We start from the raw sequence: 25,344 nt of genomic DNA on the forward strand, positions 1-25,344 counted from the left end.
ATTTTTATGACTAAATACTGTGACTCGTTACTGGGGGAAAACGCAGGAGGGAAAATGCTCAGCCACAACCTCAGGGTTGACCCCGTCAGACGCACCAGGCAGAAAAAGGTGACTGTTAGCCATTCATAAATACAAGGATGCCAGGATCCTGAGTCAGTACCCTGATCATGGAAAGTAAAAAAGGCGCCATTTTGAAAGGGATTTTGTTCCCATCAACATTCTCGTTCTAAGAGGGTGGCAAACAGCTCATTCTTTACATTACTTTGCATGTGGAAATCCCCCACCCTAACCCCCCCCTCCTCCTGCTTAAAGCAGAAAGGGAGGAGGATTTACCCGACAGAATCTTAAAAGCCAGTTGGAAAAACAAGTTTCCCGTTAAGCAGAGCTATGGAAGAGGAGGGCGTGCGGTTCAAAAGAGCATTATCACGACCAGCCTTTATCGCCACGTGTTTTTAATGGTGAACGCGTTGGTTTGGGCAGATGTATTTGAAGTAGCATAGCAAGCATATTTTTAAATAAGCATGTGCTACTCCTCATGATTTTTTTTGATGGCATTAAAAGAACAATATATTTGTCATTTACTAATTTAATACAATTTCAGCTTGGTTTGACCTTAGGTGAAGGAAGGGAAGAATTGCAATGAAAATGCCTTTTAATTTAGTGTCCCTAGAGAAATACATTTTAAGGTGCGGTGGGGGTAGCTTTGTCTGCTCAGAGAACTAAATTACATGCATGTGGGGGGCATCTTGGATTGAAAGCAGCCCCCCGTGATATCTATGCAGCCTGCGTACGTGGAGCGATCCGCAATTATACGTGCCCCAGTTTAGTTCTATTTTGGAAACCTTTCTGAACCGTGTGGTGATTAATAGAAACCCTAACCCTCCCTTGTCATCTCCCTCGAACCCTGTGGTTTTGTAGGTTGAGTCGTTCTGACCGCAAACACGGTCATCCCCCTTGCTGCACAAACACGGTCATGGGCTGTGAATATGTTGGCTCTTGTGGGGAAAGACCGGCAGTATAGTCTTTGTTTCAGTATGAATTGCTGTTATGTGAGATTTTAATACGAACTTACCGTGTGGTATAATATGGGATTTTAATGCTCAGAATTTGATTTAAAAAAATCCCCTAAAACATTCTTTAGCCATGTGAGAACTGCTGACTTAATACCTTATAATTTCTTAGAAGTTTTCCTTTTTCTAACGAAATCTATGGTTCATTTTCCTGAAAAACATTCAGTATTTAACAAGAGCATTTCCAGTTAAGTACCTTGATGTGAAGCTCAAGGGTACTAGAGCAGCTTCCAGGGACATGAATCACTGCACTACCTATGACTTCAGATCGTATCGCACTTGTGTCCATTCATGTCGTAGCATAGTGCTCTTGCTTGGTCATTCATCATTGAGGTTTACTGTAATTTATATATCCCTAGGCCACAAAAAAAAAGCCTATTACTATTAATGCCTATGACTCTGACTCAGGGTTTAAATAAGATGTTACAGTAAACGGTGTCACATTTGAGTAAACTTTTTTCTCACATTGACATTTTCTTTGCAATCCATTTTCATTTAATGTTCGCACAGCAACAGTGAATGTTATTCTGTGTTTTAGTGCTGAGATCCGTCCCGCAAGAAAATGTTCCTAAACCTGAATTTTAAATTCATCACCTTTTAAAACGATACTTTCCTGGTAAGATAATTTTTAAAATAATAAATTATTGGCTATAAGAAAAGCATTTTTGTAAACTGAAATAAAATGCACAAATAAGCTACAACTAAATGAAAACTATAAATATTGTTTCTGAAACAAACTGAAATAAAGAAATGTCAAACGCTTTCCGTTACCGTTTTTAAATATTATTTTGTGTTGATTTCTTTGTCTCAAAAGACCAGTAATGATACCTGGAACATGGTTTTTCCTATTTCATATGCGCCAGTCACCCACCCACTCCAGGAATCGAAATTTAATAGTGGGGAACGGGTTGAGCGTCTGTCCCTTGAAGACTATCCATGGCTCTGATATGCATTGTGTACATATTTAGGATTATTAAGTTCAGAAACTTGAAATAGCTCAACAACAATCAGCTTGTCCCAAGAAATAAAATTACCTAAAATTAATCTTAATAAATAATTCTTCAAAATTAAACCTAATAAAAGCCACCTTAAAACTAAGACTGAATTGGATTTCAAATAAAGATTGAAAATATAAAATTTAAAATAAAATTAAGAAATCAAACTATAATAACACTGCCTTGTAAAAATAATACAGATAATTTTTGAATTCGTTAATTATGTCATGACAATTATCGTGATAAAATATTTTGCGATATTGCTCAGCCCTGATCTCCAGTATATACAGTAGAAACATAAAAAATATAAATCATCGGTTATTTGGAGATGGACTGTAGTAGTTTTACTTATTTAGGGGGCAAATGTTACCAGAAAAATAATCAATCACGGGTTTGATGAGTCATCCAAAATGCAGAACATGGTCAATTCCTTTGTTAATTGTTAAGCTGGAGTTATAATACGGAATTTTTCCATGTGTAACAATGTATACCACCAAAAAAAATAAAAGCACGGCATGTTTTAAGGGTTTAACAGCAACATTTACAAAAAAAGCACAATACCTCAAGCTGTCGTTTAGCCATGTAAGCATCTGTTTTCGTTTCCTGGTAACGCATTTGCTATATTGTTTTTCTTCTTTTCCCACTGGGCTATTAACTACATGAATTGAACAGTTCAAATTAGCTAAAGCTGAAAACATTTGAGTGCTCTTGTTTTAAACCAAATACCCCCCCCCCCCCCATCTGAAATATTTTCCAAATTTTCATTAAGGCCATTTCAGAAGGTCTTCTTCCTCTGATCGGTAAACTGTAAATTGCTACCTTATTTGCCATCTTTGCAACACAGTATATTGTGCTTGTGCCTGCCTTTTTAATTGCCTTTCGTTTTTAGTAAGCAGACGAATTTGTACAAAACTTTGAATCCCATGTTACAAAGTATAAAATGAGGTGTTACAAACGTAACATTGTTTATTCTTCACTAATAAATATTCACTGCAAGTCTTCATCCTGTAGGGTCTTTGGTTGGTTCCTACCTGATATTTAAGCATTTTTAATACAGTTGTTTTGTGTGCAGCCAAGCCTTTCTTTGGAATTGGCTGGCGTGTGTGTGTGTGTGTGTGTGTGTGAGAGAGAGAGATTCGAGATTTGCAGAAATTTTCAGGTGGAACAGTACATCTGCAGTGGGTTTTTTTTAATAGATGTATATTTCTATGAACGATGTCATAATTACAATAAATATAAGACACATTTGGTTTATTATGTTTTGTAAATGTAACTTACGATGTCTTTTTAAACTGGGAGGTTTACATGACTAACTGACCTGCTAGCTTATTGTGGCTGTGATTCTGTCCGACTACAATTAAAACAATAACTAATTAGTTTTGTTTGCTTATCCCTCACTAAATGTACTGCATAGCCTACAGTTACTCATTCTGTCATATTGAAACAATTACTGTAATTAGTTTTTTTTTTCTTGTTAGTCATTGGCTGTACATGATGATATAGGCTGCTTGGTCTGTAACTATATCCTGTTGAATTATAGAGCTTACAAGTCACAACACTATTGAACAAAGTCATTGTAATGTTCTAAGATTAAAATAATAAATGTGATTCTGACAGACATGATTAAGAAAGAGATTATGCAGAAGGCTTTTCTCAGACGTGATTATTGTAACTGCAAGTATCGGCCTGGATATTGATATTGTCCAGTTGTGTCTGTGAATGTGGTGCACAAACTGAAGTGTTTGATTTTATTTGTAATGTTGTCATTAATAATCTTTAAAGAACCGCATGTAATGTTAATGTGGAGAGACTAGAACTTTGATCTTACTGATTCTTGGTCTGAGAAATCTAATCAGTCTCCCTGTCGGGGGATTCTTGTCTCTCAGGTAGTGTTTAGCTTCTGCTCTTCCAAAAGAGTATTTTGCCTTTGGCAAGATGTGGTCTTTACCTTTTCCCGTTCTTTCCATTTATTTCCCCCCAGTGTTATTCCTGTACAATCAGTGTGTGAGAATTTTCAGGCCAATCTCCTTAATGGTGCATATCCACAAGTTTCAAGTATTTTTTTAAATTCCCATGTCCATTGTTAAGTGCATTTTGAAATACACCATCTTGTGAAAGTGAGTTGCAGGAGCACCTGTATTCAGGTGATTTGAATCATGGCCCAGCGGTGGGCATTTTGCAGCCAATGTGTTGGTAGCGTAAATGTATACACCAGGCAGTGGCCTTCAGCTTATCCCGAGTCTCCCTCGCGGTTCTGGTACCGTCTGTGGGCTCACCACAACTGAATAAGTAGTTATGAAATGGATGTATAGTAAAAAAAAAATAATAATTTCTTACTCTAAATATAAAATGTTATGCTTTGTACAATGTGGTAAAATTGTTTGTTTACTGGGGGTTTGTGTTTTTAGGGAGATTATGTTTGTAAAAGTACATTTTTGGACATCAGAATCCCAAGAAAATAAATTTATGTCAATATAAGCCACTTAAATCTATTTACAGTGCAACCTTCTAAGATTAAGTGATGTGTAATTACCGGTTAACGGAATCCTTAGAATTAGTAAACCATGTAAAATTGAAATGAAATTAAATAGTTCAAGTGCTATAGAAATAAAATAATAATGTTTTTTTGCCCATTTGGCATTTCCAGTTCACTCTTGATGATGAAGAGTACGGTACCTACCAGACCAAAATATTTAAATTTTAGAGTCTTGTTTTATTTCTTTAAAAATATCCTGGAAGAGGAACATAAAGGAAGATGAGAAGGTTAACCTCAAATACAGATTGCTTAAAAAAAATTATCACTAAATTGCCTAAATGGGGAACTTCACTGAATTGTTTTTCATGTAAATTGATCAGGCTGGCCACTGAATAAAGTTGCTTAAAAAAAAGCTTAGCTCTGAAACCAGAGCTGCTCTGTCCAACTGGCTGAGCTTAAGACAGGAATAGGAAAACTATGCAGTAGATACGTCCGGGTTGGGCCTTTCAGTGCAGATAAAACCCTCACTGTCCTTTCAGAGGTAACCTAAGGACTAACCAGATTCTTATAGGCATTTAAATATGTGGATGTAATGTAAAGGAGGATTATACTCAGGTGACATTGTCTTGGCAAGGTAGTTAAACAGTTTAAATATTTATTATCCAGATTCTGACATTTATGAAGAATATGACACTTATCACTCTTACGCTAAACGTTTTGGGCTATGGTAATTCAGGTTGCGTAATGTAATTGGGGATTTCGTTTTCTCGAGTAAATACTCACCTAATGTGTAATTTTGTTAGAGTTGGAGATCTGTTCAGTTGGTACTTAAGTCTTTTTTTTAATATTGCTTACTTTGCACATCCTTTCGGTAATTGTGAACACATTTTGCTAATTTCTAACATCAGTGAAGTATGGTGCCTTGTGTGTGGTACAATTAAAATTTGAATGATTAAAAACTCTGAATGTCATATAATGTTTTTTTTTTTTTTTTTAAATATCAACCATGATCTTAGCTGATCATGAGACTAATCTGTTCAAGTTCTGTCGATTACTTATTTTGCCGAAAGAAATACTAAGTTTGGCCAAGTAGTTGTCACGTCCTTGTGAGACTGGCTTAACTGAAGCTCGTCGGTTTAATTTCATCTTAAAAATAATAGCGACAATAAGCATAATAATATTTAATAGTTTTGAGGTTGATGGAAATGATGAATATTAATAAATATCATTTAGTAGATGCGCAATTTACCGTGGGTTTCTGTTTTCTGCGTCAGGGAGTCGCTTGAGTATAAATGTGACCCATTTTCCGCCCTTCGCTCCCCTTCGCTCCGTCGAGATGCAGGAGGTGGGGGAAGGGAGCCAGCAGCGTGTCTGCTGAAGCGCTGCTTGACATTTCTCGGTGCATCCCGGCATTTTCCACGATGTTCTAGGGATCTTGCTTTCAAGTTTGATATTTATAGTTGTTGTAGACTTTGCTGCATGGTTGATGTTGGTTTGCAGGTATAACAGCATTTCATTGTGGTATTATTTTACTCGATAATCACACAGTAGCTAAAGTTACTGGGATTAGTTTGCGTGACTTTTTTTTTCAGTTCCAGTGGACGAGTGAAATAAATATTTGAGTGTTGAGACGAATTAGACAGTTTGAGTGTTCTCTTAGATTTATTTAGTTAATGTGAATTAGATGGTGTCTAATTTTTCGTTGGGCTGCGGTATGTGGCCTCCATCCATTCATCCATTTTCTGTAGCTGCTTGTCCAATTCAGGGTCACGGGGGATCCAGAACCTGGACCTTGGTGGCTGCGGGTCTAAGGCAGAGAGCAACCCAGGGCGCCGACCCACCTCAGGGCGTATAAAACACTCTATTCACTCACACAGGCACCTTTTAAAGGCACTTCGGTAACTACAATTAACCTCAGCATGTTTTTTGGACTGGGGAGGAAATCGGAATATTAGAAGGAAACTCCACGACGACACGGGGAGAGCATGCAAACTCGACACACATGGAGCCATGGCGACATGGGAGACTCGAACCCGGGTCCCAGAGGCGGTAGAGCTAACCACGGCCTCACAGTGCCGCCCAAATACCGCGTTCTCACTATTTTTCAAAAGCAGCGCTGTTTTAGTGGGGGGGACTAAAGTGTATAGCTACATAAATGTTACTTTGTTGTCATGAGTGCGTCCAGTCTTCTCTGCTCCATGCCGCCATCTGAAGCGTATAACCAACCCCTCAAAGCAGTGATGCAGATTGTTTTCTCGCTGTGTGATTGGCAGGTCAGTACCTCAGTACTCAACACAATACTTCAACATTACTCAGCTGGTATTGATTACCATGTTAAAGCAACAAAATATTTGTTTTCCTTGATCACAATATTCTCTCGGCCTTGAAGTTTGCCTCCACGCTTTGTGAACCTAAACAGCTCATTCTCATTCACATCTGGCCCCTGTGTAATGCAAGAATCCCAGAATAGTTATTTGAAGTTATTTTACTTACAACAAGCAGAATAAATTCTTTTGAAAGTGTGGTTTCATATTTGGCCCTGCGATGGGCTGGCCCCCCATCCTGGGTTGTTCCCTGCCTCGTGCCCATTGCTTCTGGGATAGGCTCCGGACCCCCCGCGACCCAGTAGGATAAGTGGTTTGGAAAATGGATGGGTGGATGGATGGTTTTATATTTGTTTGTAATTTTAACTTTACTTATAGAATATTTATATTAAATCTAATATTGCTCCAACAGTATAATCAAATTTAATTTGTATGTATGCATAAACTTTTACCTATTAATAATAATCTTAAAAAATACTATCATCAATACAATCATGATTTAAAATCATTATCCTAAAAATATTAAGCATTTTTAGTACTAGTTTTTATGACATACTTGTATTAGTATTGAATTAGTGGTTCCCATCCCTCATGTTTTTCTCCATATTTGTGCTTGTGGAATACTTAAGCTGACAATCTCTTCCATTGGTGAATATCTTTCTTTTGTTTCCTTTTGTTTTGTGGACTTTTTACCACTGAAGTATACCGCTCAATAGGCCAAATATGAAAGGGAAGAATAAAGAAATTACTAAAATGTCCTCTGTTGACACAGTGTGTGTACTTTCAGCTAAAAAATGCAGGCACTCGCTGGCCAGTTTGTAAAGACCCACCTAGTCGCTATCCTTCAGAACTGCTTTGAGGGTAGATGACTCGTGCATTCCAAGACGCCATTCTGGACGTGGTTATTGCCCTGAGCATTTATTTTTTGCATTTGTGGCCTGCCTGTTAGCTTTGAGTTTGGCTGATCTCCTTTGACCTCTGTTTTCGGCTACAGAATTGCCTCTTACTTGATGGTTTTGTTTATTGCAACATTCTCTGTAAACTCTAGACACCATAATGTGTGAAAGGTGGTTGTTTCCGAGATGCTGGAACCACCACATTTGGCAGCAGTATTCGAAATCGCTTGGATTGTGCATCTTAGCCATTCGAATGCCCAGCCAAACGGTGACTGAACCTCATGACCCTGTCTGTATATATTCAGTTGCGGTCACATGATTCGCTGTTTAGAGGAGCAGGTGTACCTAATAAATTGGCCACTCAGTGTATATGGTTAGTCAAACAAACACAAACAAAAACACTGGCAATGTACATTTTGGGTTTCATGATCTACAACATTGAATTCTTAATAATGCCTGAATGTCAGAAAAAACGTCTTGAACGATTTTAAGCATTAAGTAAAATTTGTACAATCCTAAATATACTTGAGCTCGAATTGAGTTCAAGTTGATAACATGCTGCTTTTAGCGGGGTTACCCAATGCAAACAAAGGTGATTTACTAGTCGTGGACTCCTCGAACCTAGCATACACTCATCAATCTTTATTTTCACTCGGGAGTTGCATTTTAATTATATACTTCTTTTCCAACTGAGCTATCCATAACAGCAGAAAACAGAGGAGGAAAAATTACTTAAGATGAACTGCAACATCCAATGCAATAAATCAGAAGACAAGGCGTAACAAAAAACAGACATTTGCAAAAAATTCTGGAGCTGGGACTCGACAAACCAAGTGTATTTTCTGCGGCTTCCATTTGACTTGAGCTCAGTTTCGTGTGACTTCAGTGGGAATCTTCAAGCTGTGACACTCGCATAAAGCCATGCGTCATGCCAGGTGTTTTATAACGTCTCTGTATTTCTAATACTTAAATAATTTTACTGTTTACATTTAAAACCTTTATATCCCGGTTGACCTCAACCAATAAGCATGCACCGTAATATTTTTGGTTGGTGAGGAAAAACCATCTGTTTTACTGTGTTTTTTATATATATATATATATATATATATATATATATATATATATATATATATATATATATAAAATGTGGTGGCATGCATTTTATGTGAAATGTGATGGTTCTCAGTAAGCGGTTTTGTTTTCGTTTGTTAACCCTTTTCCAAGCAATATGGGGGTAATTTAAGCACTGTGGAAATATTAACAAATAAGATTTACAATTATTTAACATTGGAGTTAAATAATTGATCTCCTTTCATCTTAATTTGTCTTTACTTTTTGATATTTTAACAAAAATGGAGCATAAACAAAGAGTTGGGTGTTGGCCTGTACATTATGTGGTGTTAACATCAACATCGCATGTTATGCACTTGCAGTTGTGACATTGCATGTTATGCACTTGCAGTTGTGACATTGCATGTTATGCACTTGCAGTTGTGACATCGCATGTTATGCACTTGCAGTTGTGACATCGCATGTTATGCACTTGCAGTTGTGACATCGCATGTTATGCACTTGCAGTTGTGACATCGCATGTTACGCACTTGCAGTTGTGACATCGCATGTTATGCGCATGCGGTTGTGACCTGGATCATCAGTGAATTGCGCTGTCATAGGAAACTAATTTGGCAACCTTTGTTATACGTTTAAAGTTTGAAGTTTACCGCAAATACTTTTACACCAGCTTTACTTGCGCTCTCCGAGACTGACAATCATTCTCATCATTGCTGTTTGACTCAGTCATAGACTGTGTGGCATGTTTGTGAGAAATTAAACAAAAATGAACAAAGAGGAGAAAAGCGAACAAGAACTGGTCACAAAAAGGCATTTGTCTTCCGCTGTATGGAAATATTTTGGATTCCACAGAATGAGTAAAAGCAAAAGTGATTTGTCTGCCCTGCTTTGTGTCTATTGGCTCAGTCACAGAACTGCCAGCTTTATCAGACTAATAGTAGATGGTAACAAAGTAACAAGTAAATTTTCAACTTTTTTTTGTTTAATAAATATTGCAATATTTCTCGCAAAAATTTCTAATCGCAGTGTGGATTTTTTTCTAATAAAGTTCAGAATTTTCGTTCATCCCATCTATCTGTGCTCCTTATTCCGTACGGCAGTGTGACCGACGCCCATTTCTGAGCTGCCGGTTACCAGTCCGTTTTGGGCCCCATGCCAACTGGCCTTACTGTGGAGATTGTAGAGTTTGAATGGACCAGGCTGTGTGAACCCGCCCTGCCGTCCATCGTCCAGCCACTGGTCAGGGTCCTGGGGGGGTAAAGAAACCATCAGAGGGCCGGTGCTATGAGCACCCCTCCGGGCAGTTGAGAGGCCTGACTGCATGCCTGCGCTGTGAGGCCACACCAGAGTGTCATGCAAAAGGGGCAGAACATGCAAACGCCGGACATATGGTGAAGGCAGGCCGTGCGTCAGTGATCAAGTTTGCTCTGCTTCGGCAACTCATAGCCTTCAGATATGCTTTGGTAAGAAGTGAGGAATCTACACACACAAACCTGCATCTAACAAGCTCTCTAGGGTTAGCATTTTAGCTAGAATTATATCATTTTATAACTAATTTCACTGGTATTTTGAAAGCTGGATGTTTGGGTAGGTCTGAAATAGTAAAAATATGGATGACATGCACATTTGTACAAGTTTTATCATGTCAGTTTATTGAGGCAAGCAGAAGACATTAGTAGGTGTCAAATTGGCTAATAATCTGGCAAATTGTTTTTTACTATTATTCTCAGAACATTAGCTGCGGCTAGTCTTTAATTATGCGTTAATGTGAACGATTCGCTTCCACTTATTAGCTTTGTGACTGCATGTGGGTGTTCTGTGCAAGTTTTAATAGGAATATGTTTTTGTGCACTCGAGTTGTTTTCCATTATAAGACATCTGGAGTATTCCAGACTCTGGAATCGCATACAATGAGGGCTCTATCTGTTTCTGGCACCATGATAAACCCTCATATTTTTTCCTTGGAAAATTTGGATGCTAAATTATACATTATTAAGGAAGGAAATAAAGCTGATATACAAGCCTTCTATTAATGTGATGGGGCTCTTCTGTTACTTTGTAGCTTGAAACAATACTATATTTCTGTTGAATTGCTTCAAGTGATGTACTTTTAGTATCCAGGCATGCATTATTTGGTCATATTTTTTGCTTCCTCTGGGAGAATTGTTTTTGCTCTGACAGTCCATGGCATTCTTCAAGGGCAGTTGTTTATACTGAATTCGTTTAAGTTCCACGCGGCGCCAAGGCTCCAGGCTTAGCGATGGTTAGCGTGAATGTCCGGACTTCTCGCAGCATTAAACTGTCTGCGAGCACTTGTCTAATGGCCGCTCTGCTCTCTGTGCCGTCTCTCTTTCCAAGATGGAAGATGGCCAGACGCTGTTTGACTACAACGTGGGCCTGAACGACATTGTGCAGCTGCTCATCCGCTCTCACGCCGACCCCCCGGACAGCCCCACCCCGAAGGACTACGAAGTCGCGGCGTGCAGCTCGGCGTCGCCGGCTGCCGTCACCCCTGCCAGCAACGGGGCCAAGGCGTTCAGCCAGTCGCTCGACAATCAGCCGTCAACCTCGAACCGCTCTTTCCTTATCCACCCAGGCATTGGAGCTTTCAAGGTTAGTGCTTGTCTCTCTTTCCTGCCTCTTATTTCTGTTGCCGTGCGAATTGAATACAGATCTAACCCTGAGCATTTCGTACTTAACTCACAGGCAGGAAGGAGAGTTTCAGTTTGGTTTTGCGGCTGAGATATGGTTTCTATGGCAACATCTTTGCATATTCCAGTGTATCCCAGATATCCCAGAATGCTCCAGAATAGCTGCAAAAATGATGCTTTAACTGAACAAGATGTGTACAGAAGAAGAACTTCCATATCATTGCAAATTATCACCAGGGCATTAATTATGCTGTTTTCTTTTTCTGTGTCTGGTCAGAAAGCTGCTTTTCTGTTCCACTGGGGCGCGAAGGATTCTGTCAATTACTCGTATCATCAATTATCAGCATCTGCTGCAGAAGTTCAGAATCATCTCTGGGATTAATCCAACTGGCTTTTGATATTTGCCCTGATATGAGTTTTCTGAAGTTTGACTGTAAAAATTATGATATTTAGCCTTATCGGCCCGTCGTGAAAAGTAATTGTATTTTTTTAGTAACGCGACTGCTTTCCGACCTCTTTTTTATTTTTTTTATTTTTCGGTCCACCGCAGAAATCTTGGTCTAAATGCTTGCGGTTGTTTGATTGGATGGACCTTCTTGGGCCCTCTCACACCCTTCGCTTTGTATGCGGTCTCCATGACAACCTGCTGACACAGCACTCGTAGCATTTGGGGCGGGTAAGGAGTGCATTATGGGTGCCGGCGTCTGGAGACCGTCCTGGGAACTGTGACGGTATCGTGTCACATCCTCCAAACCCCGAGGCCCCTCTTGGCGGGAGGCCGGCCTCAGTCAGATGCGCAGACGTGGCATGATGCAGGCCCGTGCTGACGCCTGCCTGTGTCTGGGGCAAATGGAAATTCTTTCGAGGTGTATTTGCAGAGGTGATGCCCACTCTCTCTGATGTAATTTGTCAGGGGCTTCTGCTTCTATAAATCTGCTGCCTTTTTGCGTCCTGAACAAAGTAGTGAATGGACTTTTAAAGAATACTACTAAAAGAATATGCAGTCTCTTTTAATAAACTGACTTTTCCCTTCTTTTGTAGTGTAGGAGTTATTACTGGTTACATTTTACACGTGGTGCCATTCTATTAATCTGCGTTGATTAATTGTTGGTTGCATGTGGGCTAGTTTTGGAATGTCAGACCTGAGGTTATCTCAAATGCCGATGTAAGGTGTTGCCGACATTAGTTCTTCTGTGCTTTGGAGTCAAGTACGTCTGTACCTATCATTGTCATTCTCATAACGATGATTTAAATTTCTAAATGAAACATTCTAACACAGTTAGCATCATGGTTCGGTTCAGCCGCTGTGCAGAAATTCAGAAATATCTGGCTTCTTTGTGAAGGGAACCTTTGTTGGTCTGGTCGATGATGTGGTTGTGCTTGGAGCCGTTCTTGCTGATTGATTAGGATCCTCGATGTAATTCAGGTAAGATGGCCTGCCTTCATCTTTGATTTAGGACATCATTGTCTAAAGTCCAATTCATCTGACTCCAAAGTGATATAGTTATTGTAGATCAGTGTTAATCTGTAGATTATAGTCTCTGGATGTATACACTGTAGATCCTTGGGAGGCGTGTTATTGAGAGATAGCAATGCTGTCGTGATTATCGAGGTATCTTTGGGTGGTATCGTGTGCCTGTCAGTTTCAGTGCCCATTACTGATTATTAAATTCAATCCACAGCTAAACTGCTATTTTACATAAAACCAGTTAACGATATTTAAAAAATTTAATGTGGGTGGAAAATGCATGTAACGTATTTTACTGGAATACAATTTCTATTATTTCTGCCGGCTTCAGCTGTACTTCACCTTTTTATATTCCCTCTCTAGCAGTTTCACTGGAACTTTTTAAATGACGTTTAAAATTTCCCTGTTTGCTTTGGGTACAGCTGAAATATGAGACGATTAACTTTTATTGAGGCTTGTTTGAAAATTTTTCAAAAGGTGGAGCGAGAAGCGTAAAAAAGTGCAAGACTTCCAGTTTATTACAGTCTGCTGATCACAAGTGAACTGTTTGATGTGTACGATCTTTTGTGATGACTTTTTTAATCTGTCTTTGAACTGAATCCCATGTAATATAAAACTGTGTGGTTATCCTTTTGTTTGCAGTCATTCTGAACAGGTTCTCCGTCTTCTGGCTTAGGGTTATGATGTCTATTCGGTTCCTTAAATACAACGTACCGCGAATCAGCAAAGCTTTGGCTGTGAGATGTCACCTGGTCCCTTTGAAATCCAAGTTCTCTTCTCACCTTCCATTTATCGCCCTGCCTGCTGCCACTGTCAAGATAGTTCCTCCCCTCTGTGTGGGTGTCTGAGGTGGGTTGCTCACTTACTGCGGCCCCTCTGACTCCTGCCTCGTTTCAGCAGGATCCTTCAGGAGGCAAAAAATATGACGAGTCCCTTTTAAACATTAACATAAATTAAGGATTAAACATAAAACTCTTGAATATTTAGCATGAACAAGGCTGCTTGACTGCTTTTATAGCAGTATGTCATTTTGTTATATGCATTAAGTAATATATATATTCATATATTTTCATGTACAATTATAATTATACATTACCCCCCCCCCCCCCCCCCCCCCAACGTGTAAAATTATTTTTAAGAAGTTTTAATAGAATTTTTTTTAGTGAAGTCTTATTGAAGATTGGTAGAACTCTTTCGTTAGCCACTGTTGAGTTTTAGCCATGTCACATAATCCTATGGGGGGGGAAATACGTTTTATATATTCAAAATTTTAATCTGAATTTTGCTGAAAGGAAATAAAATGTGTATAGCAGTAGTGGTGAAAACCAGTGTAGTTCGGTGAAATTAGTTTAATCCTGTTTTTTAGCCGTTTGCAACTGGATATTTTACTGGAGTAAATCAGGGTAAGTGTCTAAATCACGACCCGTTAGCGGGATATCTACCGGCAACCTTTCGTGTCCGTGCCTTTAACAACACTGTGATTACAGATATGCTATTACGTGTGTACAATTGTATACAAAATTATGTTCCTAGAATGCAATGATTAGTATGTAAGTGAATAATTTTCTTGGCGTGAGATTCATTTATATGCCACTTGACAATTTCCCCCCTTGGAAGTTTGATTTCTGTAAGATTTTTGTAGGATGCATGCTGCTTTTCTCAGGTCTCGTTCACTATTGTGCATCTTACAGGTATAATAAATCATATGCAATGTGAGTAATTCTGTTATAGGACTATAAGTCTTGACTGTTAAGTATCATTTGTTAATTTAATGTTGCATGTCTTGTAATAAAGCTATAAATGGTCAACAGTTTATCTTGTTGTGTGCAACAAATAGAATAGTCTTAACTAAAAGACTTTGCTGATTAAAGAGCATTTAAAGAGATTATAGGAAAGACCTTTTCTGGTATTTACTAGTTTAAGAAGACCAATCAAGGATTAATCGTCTTTCTGATGCAAAGCAATGGAACCGTGTTTTATCATGCTGGCCTATGCACACAATGTTGTTGGTGTCCTTGTCCTTGACAAGGTTTTCACATGTAGCTACAAGTATTAAAATCAATGAAAATATATGTTGGGCAAGGCACTTTAACTAGTACTTGGCTCACTACATTTTTATTCTACAGGAGATTTAACTGGGCTACCTGAAAGCTATACGTCCGAGAAATGTAGCAAGTTGCACTACTTGGCAACTTCATATAATCTTTAAAATCTTAAAAACGGAAAGAAATATAAAAGCCTCCAATTGAAGTACCAGCTGCAAACGGTATTAAAATGTGAATGAATTTGTATGACAGTGGTACACAAACAGCATCCTAGAAAGGACAAGTTAAGAAGTCCTCATGCTTGCATAGTCTATATGCAGAGAGAAATTCATATTCCTCATAAAACAGACCAAAGCCATCAAATTCAATAGAATCAGCCCTGAAAGAAAAGTGGAAAAGGCACAATAGTGGCACAATAACAAAAATGAATTTGATCGCACAGTAGTTCTCTGTAAGCATTTGAATAACATGAAATTTACGTTTACGTTTGTTAATTTCATTATTTTATCGAAGCCTGGTCACAGTATTGCTTTAACTTCCTTAGACATGATGAATGGCAATTAATCTCGAGTGAGGCTTGGTTTTTTGCATATCATGGGCGTGACATTATAGATAGTAATTGTGTGAAAACGTACATTTGAACAAGCACATGATTTCGTACATGATTTCGTTGATTGAATATTCCGATTCAGAAGACTTTTGTTATCCCATAGGAAATTGCTTTAAATTGAAGTACAGGTCATTCTGGGGAGATTTAACAATGTAACGCTTATCTGAGCTACCCTGCTTCTTCACTGAATAGGCAATTTCATTATATAAGAGCTACTCGGTTTTGAAAGTAGCAACACGACGCCCTGATTACTGGAATATGTAAACTAATAGCTTTGCTATTTGTTGTGACGCTGCTGCCCAACAGGGAAAAATAATTTACTTATTAAATCCTGGTTGTTGCGTATTTTTTTTTTTCCCCATCCAGATACATCTGAAGGACTATTTTTCTACAACCTTGCCGGAAAATGATTGATAGTTTTCTTTATTAGAACTACTGATCTATTAAAATACCAATTTCATTAAATGCCATCCAGCATGAATTAATACTGAACTCAAAAATATATGTTGAACCTTAAATTGGCCGTAATGTGTCCTGTGCATTTCTGTATTTTTTTCCCCACTATAAAGGTAGTAACTTCTTCAAAATAACCAATATAACTTGCATGCATGTCTGATGGTAGCAAGCAGATTGATTCCCGATTTTACATGCAGCTGTTCAGTCGTTACATTTTGGGGTTTAACGGAAATGTGGAGTTCAAAATGGATACTAATTTAAGTTCTTGAATGCCACAGCTAACAATGTTGCAAAGAGATCTTTCTCACACCATTAAATGTGAAATAGCATAGGAAGCATAATTCTTGAATTCTTGCCGATTACGTCCAGATAAAAAATGTGAATGCTCTTCAGAAATGCTTCGCGTATTAATAATATGGCATTTGATTAGCCACCAAAAAATAAAGGATGTGCATAACTTGAAATGTCTTATTGTGACACTGGGTCTTGCTAATCAACAGCTGACATATTTAGTCATGACTCGGTGTGTGGTGTTGCGTGGTTTTTCCCAACATTGGCAGCATATAGAGAGAGAACAGGACTGGTCCCAGAACTGATCCCTGCAGGACTATTTAACCAATGACAAATGTAGCACAATATTATTACTTAGCTGTTTTAATTAGCTGTCAGAATGGTGGGCACAGTGCCCGTGCTCAGAAGCTTCCCGGTGGTCAGTGGTCGGTAGAGTGATTTCACCATTGGGGCCTTGAGCGAGATGCTCAACCGCAGTTACTCCAGAGATTCACTGATCCTGTTCTTTCAAAGGTTTGTCACTTTAGGTAAAAACATCTCATAAATAAAATGTAAATGCACTTTGCCAACACATTGCAAAGGTGACACTGGATGGTACAGTAATAATTTGTCAGTTTCTTGAAGCAAAGCCACGTCCCTGCATGAGCGTAACAGAAAGGCCAGCAGAAGCTCTGCTAAGGTTCTCCTGAAGTTACATGGTGTGAAGGCCACACTGAAGTAGCCGATTACCAGTGATGTAGTGTTCTTTTCAGAGGAAGTTAATTTTCTGCAAATAATTCCAAAACTATTCACAGGAACTGATTCCCCCCCCCCCCCCAAAAAAAAAAAAAGGAAAAGAGATTGTCATTTAAAAAATAGTTGAATACAATGGCATATACTTATATTGTTATATTTCAAATGCTGGAATTTATAGATGGATGTAGTCAAGCTAAGGGCTGCCAAACAAAACACAAAGTGTTCGGTTATGTGGTGAGGGAGGGGAGGAAGCTGTTGGTTGCCCATATCATATCACAGAGACATTTCGAAAGCAAGGTACGCACAGCCTTGGCTTTGGTGTAGGAACCCGGGGCGTAGCGAGCAGAGCAGTCATCCGTGCAAGGAACTGTGAGGAACCGGCCTGCTTTTCACAGCCATCGCAGAACGTCTGAAGGCTACTTGTGTGTGCGGACGACCCACAAAAGAGGCCTACTTGATAAAAAATATATTTTATTAAACACGTGCTGTGCCAAAAATGAACTTTAGGGTTTACGCATACATAATATTTAATGACTTCACATTAAACTTAAAGATGAACTCCCTTTGGCACTTGTACTCGTATTTAAATTCCGGCTTTAATCGAAAACAGTGCATGACAGAATCCTTGGCCTAGTCAGTGTGGGAGCTCATAACGTACTCGGACACGGGAGCAGACTGTTATGTCAACAAACAGGTCTCCCATTCAGGGAGCATTCATTCCTTTCACATTACATTTGAAGTAAATAACACATTACGAAAACAAATGTCTAAACAAATAGGTTTCTCTGGCTGTGGTTTTGGCTGACAGAGTGACCTAGCACTTGAATGGTCGTCTCTGATTTAGCATACGGTAAAAGGTGTTACTCTTGTCCTGTCCACAGTGAGATGACCCTGGAATGATTGTGCTCACACTATTGCAACCGCAGTATGTTTGGTGGTTATGGTTATACTGATTTTGTTGCACTACCAGCCACATTCCCGGGGCCTAGTGGTTTCTGCCACAACCATGGTGTAAAGATTTTATGATGAGTTAACACGATCTATTAAAACATCTACCAGCCAGGTATTTAAAAATTTCTTATGCGCTATTAGCAGTTTTATTATAATTGATTTGTGGGCAATACTCCTTTGCCTCACACTTCTGTGGTTAGGAGTTAAAATCCTGGTGCCACTTTGTGTGGGGAGTTTGTACGTTCTAGTTTCATGCAGGATTCTTCCGAGTACCTTGATTTTTGCCCCACAGTTCACAGACACATTGTTTAGTTAGGTGGCAGTACGAGTGAGCCCAGGGGTATAGGAACCAGGGAGGATGGGGGTCGTGTTCCCCCCAATATTTAATTTGGCTTCATTTGCCCCCCTTATAAACAGACCTTTATATTATTAAGTTGTGTCCCCACCAACACTTCTATGATATCATGTGTGGCTTGTCATATAATCCATGGTAATACCAGTGTAACGTTTAACATGATTAAAAAAAAAAAACTCATATCGCGATATTAATGACACTGGAACACAACGTCAACACAGTCCCTCAGTTGAGATCTCTGCTTGTAACGTTTGGTCGTGTATATGAAATCCAACAAAATCACGTTTGCGGGACGTGATGTTGACAAATACTCCGATAGCACAGGTAGAAAGTGCAATTAGCGCGTCAGTTTCCGAGGATCACATGGTTCCAGCAACTTCAGCTGTATGAAGGTCGTTTGGTTACAAGACATCAGACTTGCATCAAATGATGATCATTTATAAACCATGCAAGAAAGTATAAGTGTAAAAGGTAACAAGTCAATGAACCTGTTTTTACGACCTTAAGCAGCAGCATCTGGGTGAGCATGATGAAAGTCTGACATGTAATTAAAAGAGCCTAGCAGCCGATGTCCAGGTCTAAATCATGCGGACAAACGATGCAACCTGGGATAATGAAGCATTTACAAGCAGAACTCCGTATGACAGAAAAGACAAACGGTGCAGTGAAATTGCCATTTGCTGTCACCTTTCGTTTAGTAAACGACGTGATTCAGTTTGGGAACCAAGGGTTTATTTTAAAATTTAAATTGAAGTTTAGTTAATTAAAACTGAAAGTGCATATTGTTTATGTATAATTTGTGTGAAATTGACAATGTTCACCAATGTATGGTGCTATGGAGAACAGCGATCCAGTGACAAATAAACATATCCTGAATATTGCTATCGCAAAAATACCATGAGATATCATCATGCATATTTAAGTCTATATTGCCCACCTCTAAGTAGCACTTCTGAAATTTCTCTAGCGAATGACTATATGTATGTTGTCAGTGACAGTAGGAGCAGAATCTCACAGAGCAGTTTTGGATAAGTGCTTAGAAGATCAATGGAGTATTTATTTGTCTGTGCAGTTACATGCAATATATGCATTTTTTCTGTTTATTTATTTGACAATTTTTGCTTTTTAAGTACCTTAATGATGGACATTACAGCAGGGTAATTTCTGGGTGAAGAAACTGACAGGTTTCAGCTTTTATCGAGATCAAGGCTGTTACCTGATGCCCTTGTATGCATGTGGCCTAAATTTGTTTTTTTTTTTGGTTGAGTCAGAAATCCGTGTTCTCGGTAGACAGGCGTCGTGTCCAGCATTTCTCTCCAGTTTTTGTGTAAATAGGAGGAGATGAATGCTTGCCTAGTTGAGGGGGGGGGCTGTCAGCAGTTTGAGAACAAACGACAGGTGGTTTTGTGCTTTTTGAGCCATCGTACCGCGTTCTCGCATTTCCTGATTCTGCACATGTTGTTCTAGCAAGTTGTCTGTACTGTATCCTGCGTTTCCGTGCACAGCCAGGATAGACGCATTTGTGTATATGGTGATGTTCCTGGCAGACATAATACGTCCATAGCAAAATTAATACTGCACTGCGCCTCTATTTTTCATACTAGATCATTGTTTTTCAAACAGGAGCCTGCATTTCCATCTCGCCTTGTTTGTCACGACTGGGTGTCCTACGTTTGAATGGTGTATTTTTTTTAAGGACCACCGTCTGTCCTTTTCCTAAACAGGTCAACTTTCCAAGGAAAAATATAGAGCAGGTTACAAAACAAACGTGACCCTGCTGTAGTACTGGGAATATTTACATTTTGTGCATGGAATACCATCAGAACAGATAAATTTGGTTCTAATACGGCTCTATAATTATCATTTGGCGTCTCTAGATGGTCACATATGTCCAGCGTCCCACGAGGGTGAAGTAACGTGGTTCTTCTCTTCCGGTTTGCAGATCAACGAGCTGGTGGACTGTAGAGACATCAGCATCGGTGCCTGGTTCGAAGCCAGCATTGAGAATGTGAGCCGGGCCTCAAAGGGACAGAACGGCCAGGCCCCTGCACTGGGAAAGAGCGGGAAGCCGAGCAAAAGGACTAATGGCAAGCTGGGCCTCGACCAGCGCCGCTCGCCCATGGACAGTCGCGGCAGTGCCGTGTTGAACTCAGACTGCGGGCCGTCTACCTCTCACACAGACTGCACGGACAGTGAGGAAGTCATTTATCATATCAAATATGACGAGTAAGTTTCGATGAGAGGTCACATGGAACGCCAGTGGAGCCCCCCAGCCCAGATACGGTGGATACTCATGCTCTTAAATGCACCCAACCCCCGCCCCACCCTCGCTACCATCACCAAAATATTCGCCTTCCTCGTGCACGTGTTTCTCGGCCGGTAACTTGAGAAGGGAGTATTATGCTTTTATTTTATGGCTTGAGCTTTCTTGGGATAGCGAGGACTCGTTAAGGTAAGTAGGCCTTTGTTAATTAGACCCGGAAAAGCCTGGAATGCAGAAAAGAAGCTGATGGGCCTCGTGATGCTGCTTTTAACGGGTGTTTTGTTTCAGTAACATTAATAGGTATGAAATGCTTTTACGTTATTGCAGTTTCATAAAGAGGGAAAATAATGGCGTAACTAGGTATATATAACAATGACATGAAACGAAATTGTCCTTTATTTACAATTTGCACAAGTACAGGTATATTGGAATGCTTCTGTTTAAGTGGTGCTACAGTCTGTAATTTGTAAAACAAAATAGTATAAAATAAAAGAGCAAGTTTGATGGAAACGGCATAATATACCATCTGCGTAAATGTTTTTTTTTTTTTTTTTTTTTTAGTATAATGCAGATGTCAACTGAAAATTATGACATATTTTAAAGGCTTCAATATACAGTCATTGCGATGGGCTGGCCCCCCATCCTGGGTTGTTCCCTGCCTCGTGCCCATTGCTTCCGGGATGGGCTCCGGACCCCCCGCGACCCAGTAGGATAAGTGGTTTGGAAAATGGATGGATGGATATACAATCATAAGTATTGACAGTTAACATGGGGGTAAATAAGATAATTGCGTGAAATTAAGGAAAAACTACTTTTTTACCATATATGATATCTTTTAAGCATGTTTTCATATAAAAATGTGTAGCACAGTTCATTCAGTTCTTTAAAAAATTTGACAGTCTGTAATACCAGCTTCATAAAGTGAAAATAAAGTCAAGGACAACTGAGAATAACCATCTAGCTCTGCAGGTACAGAAGAACATATTATTCCGACCAGAAAAATCTGTCAAATTATGAAGAAATTTAAAGTTAACAGTAATAGTTTCAGGCATGTTATGTGTACAGTTTGTGTCGTGTGGTTTGATTAAGTTACGTATTGAATTGCACGCTCAGTCTGTTTAACGTGGAAGGAAGCTGATGTATTGGACGGCAGTGTAGCAAGTGGTTACTGTCTGAGACTCTGGTCTTTCCAGAATCATCCATAATATATACAGTGCAGTTATGGACCGGAGCTGCCTTGTGTGGAGACACTGCAGGCTACATTGCAGGCTAGATGTTGGGTATGAGCCCGTTGCGATGATTCCTCTATGAAGCCAGATACTTTGACTTCACCAGGTCACGAGATGACTGGATGCAGTCTGTAACATTGTCTTCCAAGAGGCATAGAACAAAACCTGTTTGTTTGTTTATTTGGTTGCTTATTTGATTTGTCGGCCTAGTCGATTTTTTTGAAGCTGAATGTCATTGGAAATTTTAAGAACAGAGTAGCATTATGCCTTTTGGCATAATTAAGACAAAAAATTGTGGGCGTATCCCCGGTAGCTGTTTACAAGATCAGACAATTACTGATAATTGAGAGCTCAGCGATTCATCTTTCCCACGCAAATTGAAATATAAATATCACATGGCGGTGACAGATTGGAGGAGTGTTTGCAGTTGTCAAATTAAAGGTATCTGCGCAGTGCACTTATTCCAGGATGAAATGTGTGTCACAGTCGCTGGGTGGGATTCCCCAGTGGCACGGCAATCATGATCGGTCTCACGTTACCAAGTAATTAACAAAAACTTGTACGTGACATAGTTGACACCAGTTGATTTTTGTCTTTTGCATAATTGCAGCAAGTTTACGAAAAACCAAAACCAGAATTAAACATAAATTTACCTCATGCTTTATGAAACCTACAAAATATAACCATGTATGTCTGATTGACATTTGATATTCACATCTCAATTGAAAGGGAAAGACCATGTGAAAGAGTGGATATCAGATCACTGCTGCCAGGAGTCTTTTATCAATTGTGTTTTATAAAAGGATCAGTAACATCTTGTTAATGTGGACGCTTATTATCAGATACTTCTTCTGGCTTTCACATCTTCATGGTTTATTTTCACTGATTCGCTCTTCAACCAGTAATGTTTTAATTCCACTGGATACTTGTTAAAAGTGTAACGGAACATTTTCCAAAATTAATTAGCTTGGTAAATCCATTTTATAGTAAGACATGTTTTGTCCCATGTCATTCCTGTTACTTTAGCGTTTTGATGTTATTATGAACATGATTGGTCTCTGAAATATTTAAAATGTCACACTAACTCATTGGGACAGATAGCCTGCTTTAGTGAAATCAGGTAGTGTTGTTCTGTCCTGCTTAAATGATGTAAATTAGACCTGGCCAAAGAAAATGGAAAAAAAGAGAAATTAAATGAAAGAATCATGCATACTTTGCCGACTGCTGGAGTCTAGTGAACCCCCCCCCATGTAAATCGATATCCCCCAGTCAGTGATAGGCCTAACCCCTAACTGCAGACTCCTGTCAAGGCTGCGTTTGCTGGGTGAGAATCGTATCATGTAGCAACTTCACGGGCTCTGCTCATCGACTCCTTTGCTCCCCGCAGCCTCTGATTGGCAGAGCTTTATGCCCAATTGCATTTTCTCAAAGTTACTGTCTCGTTCCGATTTTTGTATGACCTTATTTTAATTATGATTTTCCACGTTTAAGTTTTCCTATTGAATTTGATGAAGAGTGGAGAAGCAGATGGTAAACATATAAATTCACTCAATCAAACAGCTATGAAGTGATTTTCTTGCCTTTGGCTTTATTTCAGGATGAAAACTGAAGACATTTAAATGTTTAGCTTCTGTTAATTTAGTTTTTAAAGCAGACCTCTGGACCTCTGCTGGTGACCAAGAAATTTAACTGAGACAATATTTGAGAGGTGCTTATCTTTGAAGTTGATGGCGTCTACCTTTCAGTTACTAAGGCTTTTCTAAATGGTATCCAAGTTACCTGGAGACATGTTTTCGTGAGCTAGAGACCGAACTACCGGCCTGGAGCTTGTGTTACAGAGCAGACGATCCCAAGCCATCCTTTTTCCATGCGAGGCCCTTTTCCCCCTCCTCCACGCTTACGTGCTGTCTTAGGGCAACCCTTTGCTGAGCATCAGCTCCAAAACGCGTCGTGCAGTCGAGACACAAAAGATTCGCCAGCGTGCGACATGAACTGCAGCACGAATTACCGATTCGCCCAGCAGATAATGCAAAGCAGGTACTAATAATACTGAGAGGATAGTGATTTAGGTAGTCAGATCTCCTAGCTGTAAATTCAAAACACAGTATAAAATCATTATTTTTCAGAAGATGCCCCCTTCAACCATCATTCTGCAGATTTTCCCTCCACATCTGACAAAATAAAGGCTCGGTTTTTAAAAACGACTTTAAGGCACGGAGACCTCTCCTACGGCCCTCATCGTTTCCATGCACCATCCACAAGCACAAAGACCCCTTGGACGGTGTCGCTTTTTAACATCCATTTTCTCTTTATGCTCTGGGTGCCCGTATTGCAGCAACAATCTCCGCATGCCTGGCTGAGCGGCCATTTTCAGCCAGAAGGGAGGAGTAGCTTTCTGGCAAGTGATTTATTTAGAGTAGATATCACACTTTACCTCTCTCTATTGCATTTTTTTTTTTAATTACCAGGTCAATTACCTCGCTAAAGAGATGCATTAGTGGGATTCCTCTTGGGACCCCAAGCAGTAATATTTCGCCCAGAGGTTAGGATGCTTTGATAGTACATAGTTTTGCAAAGGAAATAAAGTATGGATAGTGAATACAACCTTAAAATAATGTCACTGATTTACAGTGGTGCAGTATAATTGTGATACTACATTTCAGTTGTGTATACTTGCGGTGTAGAAAATCTCTGTGTGGTATATAACAACAATCGGAGATCTCGTTCTTAATTCGTAAAACAAATTCTTCAAATGTATTAACAGTAACTGGAAGCTTGTATGCAGCAGTAATTACATAGAATGCACAACATGGGCAATATATAACAAACCGAATATTGTGCAATTTATATAATGAAATTCACAGGGAAATTAATATGACACATGATTTAGGGTGCAGAATATCCTGTAATGTGCTGTACATTAAGGTATCTTCTTAAATTGTCGTTCTGGTAAATTGCTGTTAAAGACTCAAATACCGGGTGTAAAATTTCCCGTGAATAAGAGGAAATGATTTGTGTGCTTTTGATCTGTAGGCTTGCTTTTCAGGATTATCTGTCACTTTCTGGTTTTTAGGAAACTGAGAGAAAAATGAGAGGTGAAACAATGTAGTCTCACAGTAGCCTGATGTGAATGTCTCATATTCATCCCGTTTTACTTTGATATGTCCACATTTTTATTATGCTAACAAAATATACTTGTCCAGCTTATATGTGCTGTTTTTAGAAGGCTGGTTCTGTGTTAATGTTGCGGCAGTAAAATAAATACCTTTAGCGACTTGCAAAATGATTCTGAAATATAAATGAGATGATAGGCAGGGCTGAGGAAAATAGTGCAGTCATTAACATATGTGAATGCATCGCCATGTACTCTGTAACCACAAAAAACAGTAACGGCACATTGTCTTAGGATGTGAGGGATACACGCCGCGTGTCACAGCACCTCCCCTCCCTTCCTGGAT

At 39.3% G+C, this 25,344-nt stretch overlaps 1 protein-coding gene across 2 annotated transcripts in view; it reads left to right on the plus strand.

Annotated features, from left to right (window-relative positions):
• The window catches only part of LOC125745772 (E3 ubiquitin-protein ligase UHRF2-like), a 49,797-nt gene that overhangs the window by 2,711 nt on the left and 21,742 nt on the right, over nt 1-25,344 (plus strand). For both annotated transcript variants that reach the window (XM_049018955.1, XM_049018954.1), the window contains exons 2-3: nt 11,191-11,445; nt 20,337-20,620. In XM_049018955.1, coding sequence (XP_048874912.1) covers nt 11,191-11,445; nt 20,337-20,620 — 539 coding nt within the window. The remainder of the gene's footprint in view (nt 1-11,190; nt 11,446-20,336; nt 20,621-25,344) is intronic.

Source organism: Brienomyrus brachyistius, chromosome 7, assembly GCF_023856365.1.
Source record: "Brienomyrus brachyistius isolate T26 chromosome 7, BBRACH_0.4, whole genome shotgun sequence".
In the NCBI taxonomy this organism is placed as follows: domain Eukaryota; kingdom Metazoa; phylum Chordata; class Actinopteri; order Osteoglossiformes; family Mormyridae; genus Brienomyrus; species Brienomyrus brachyistius.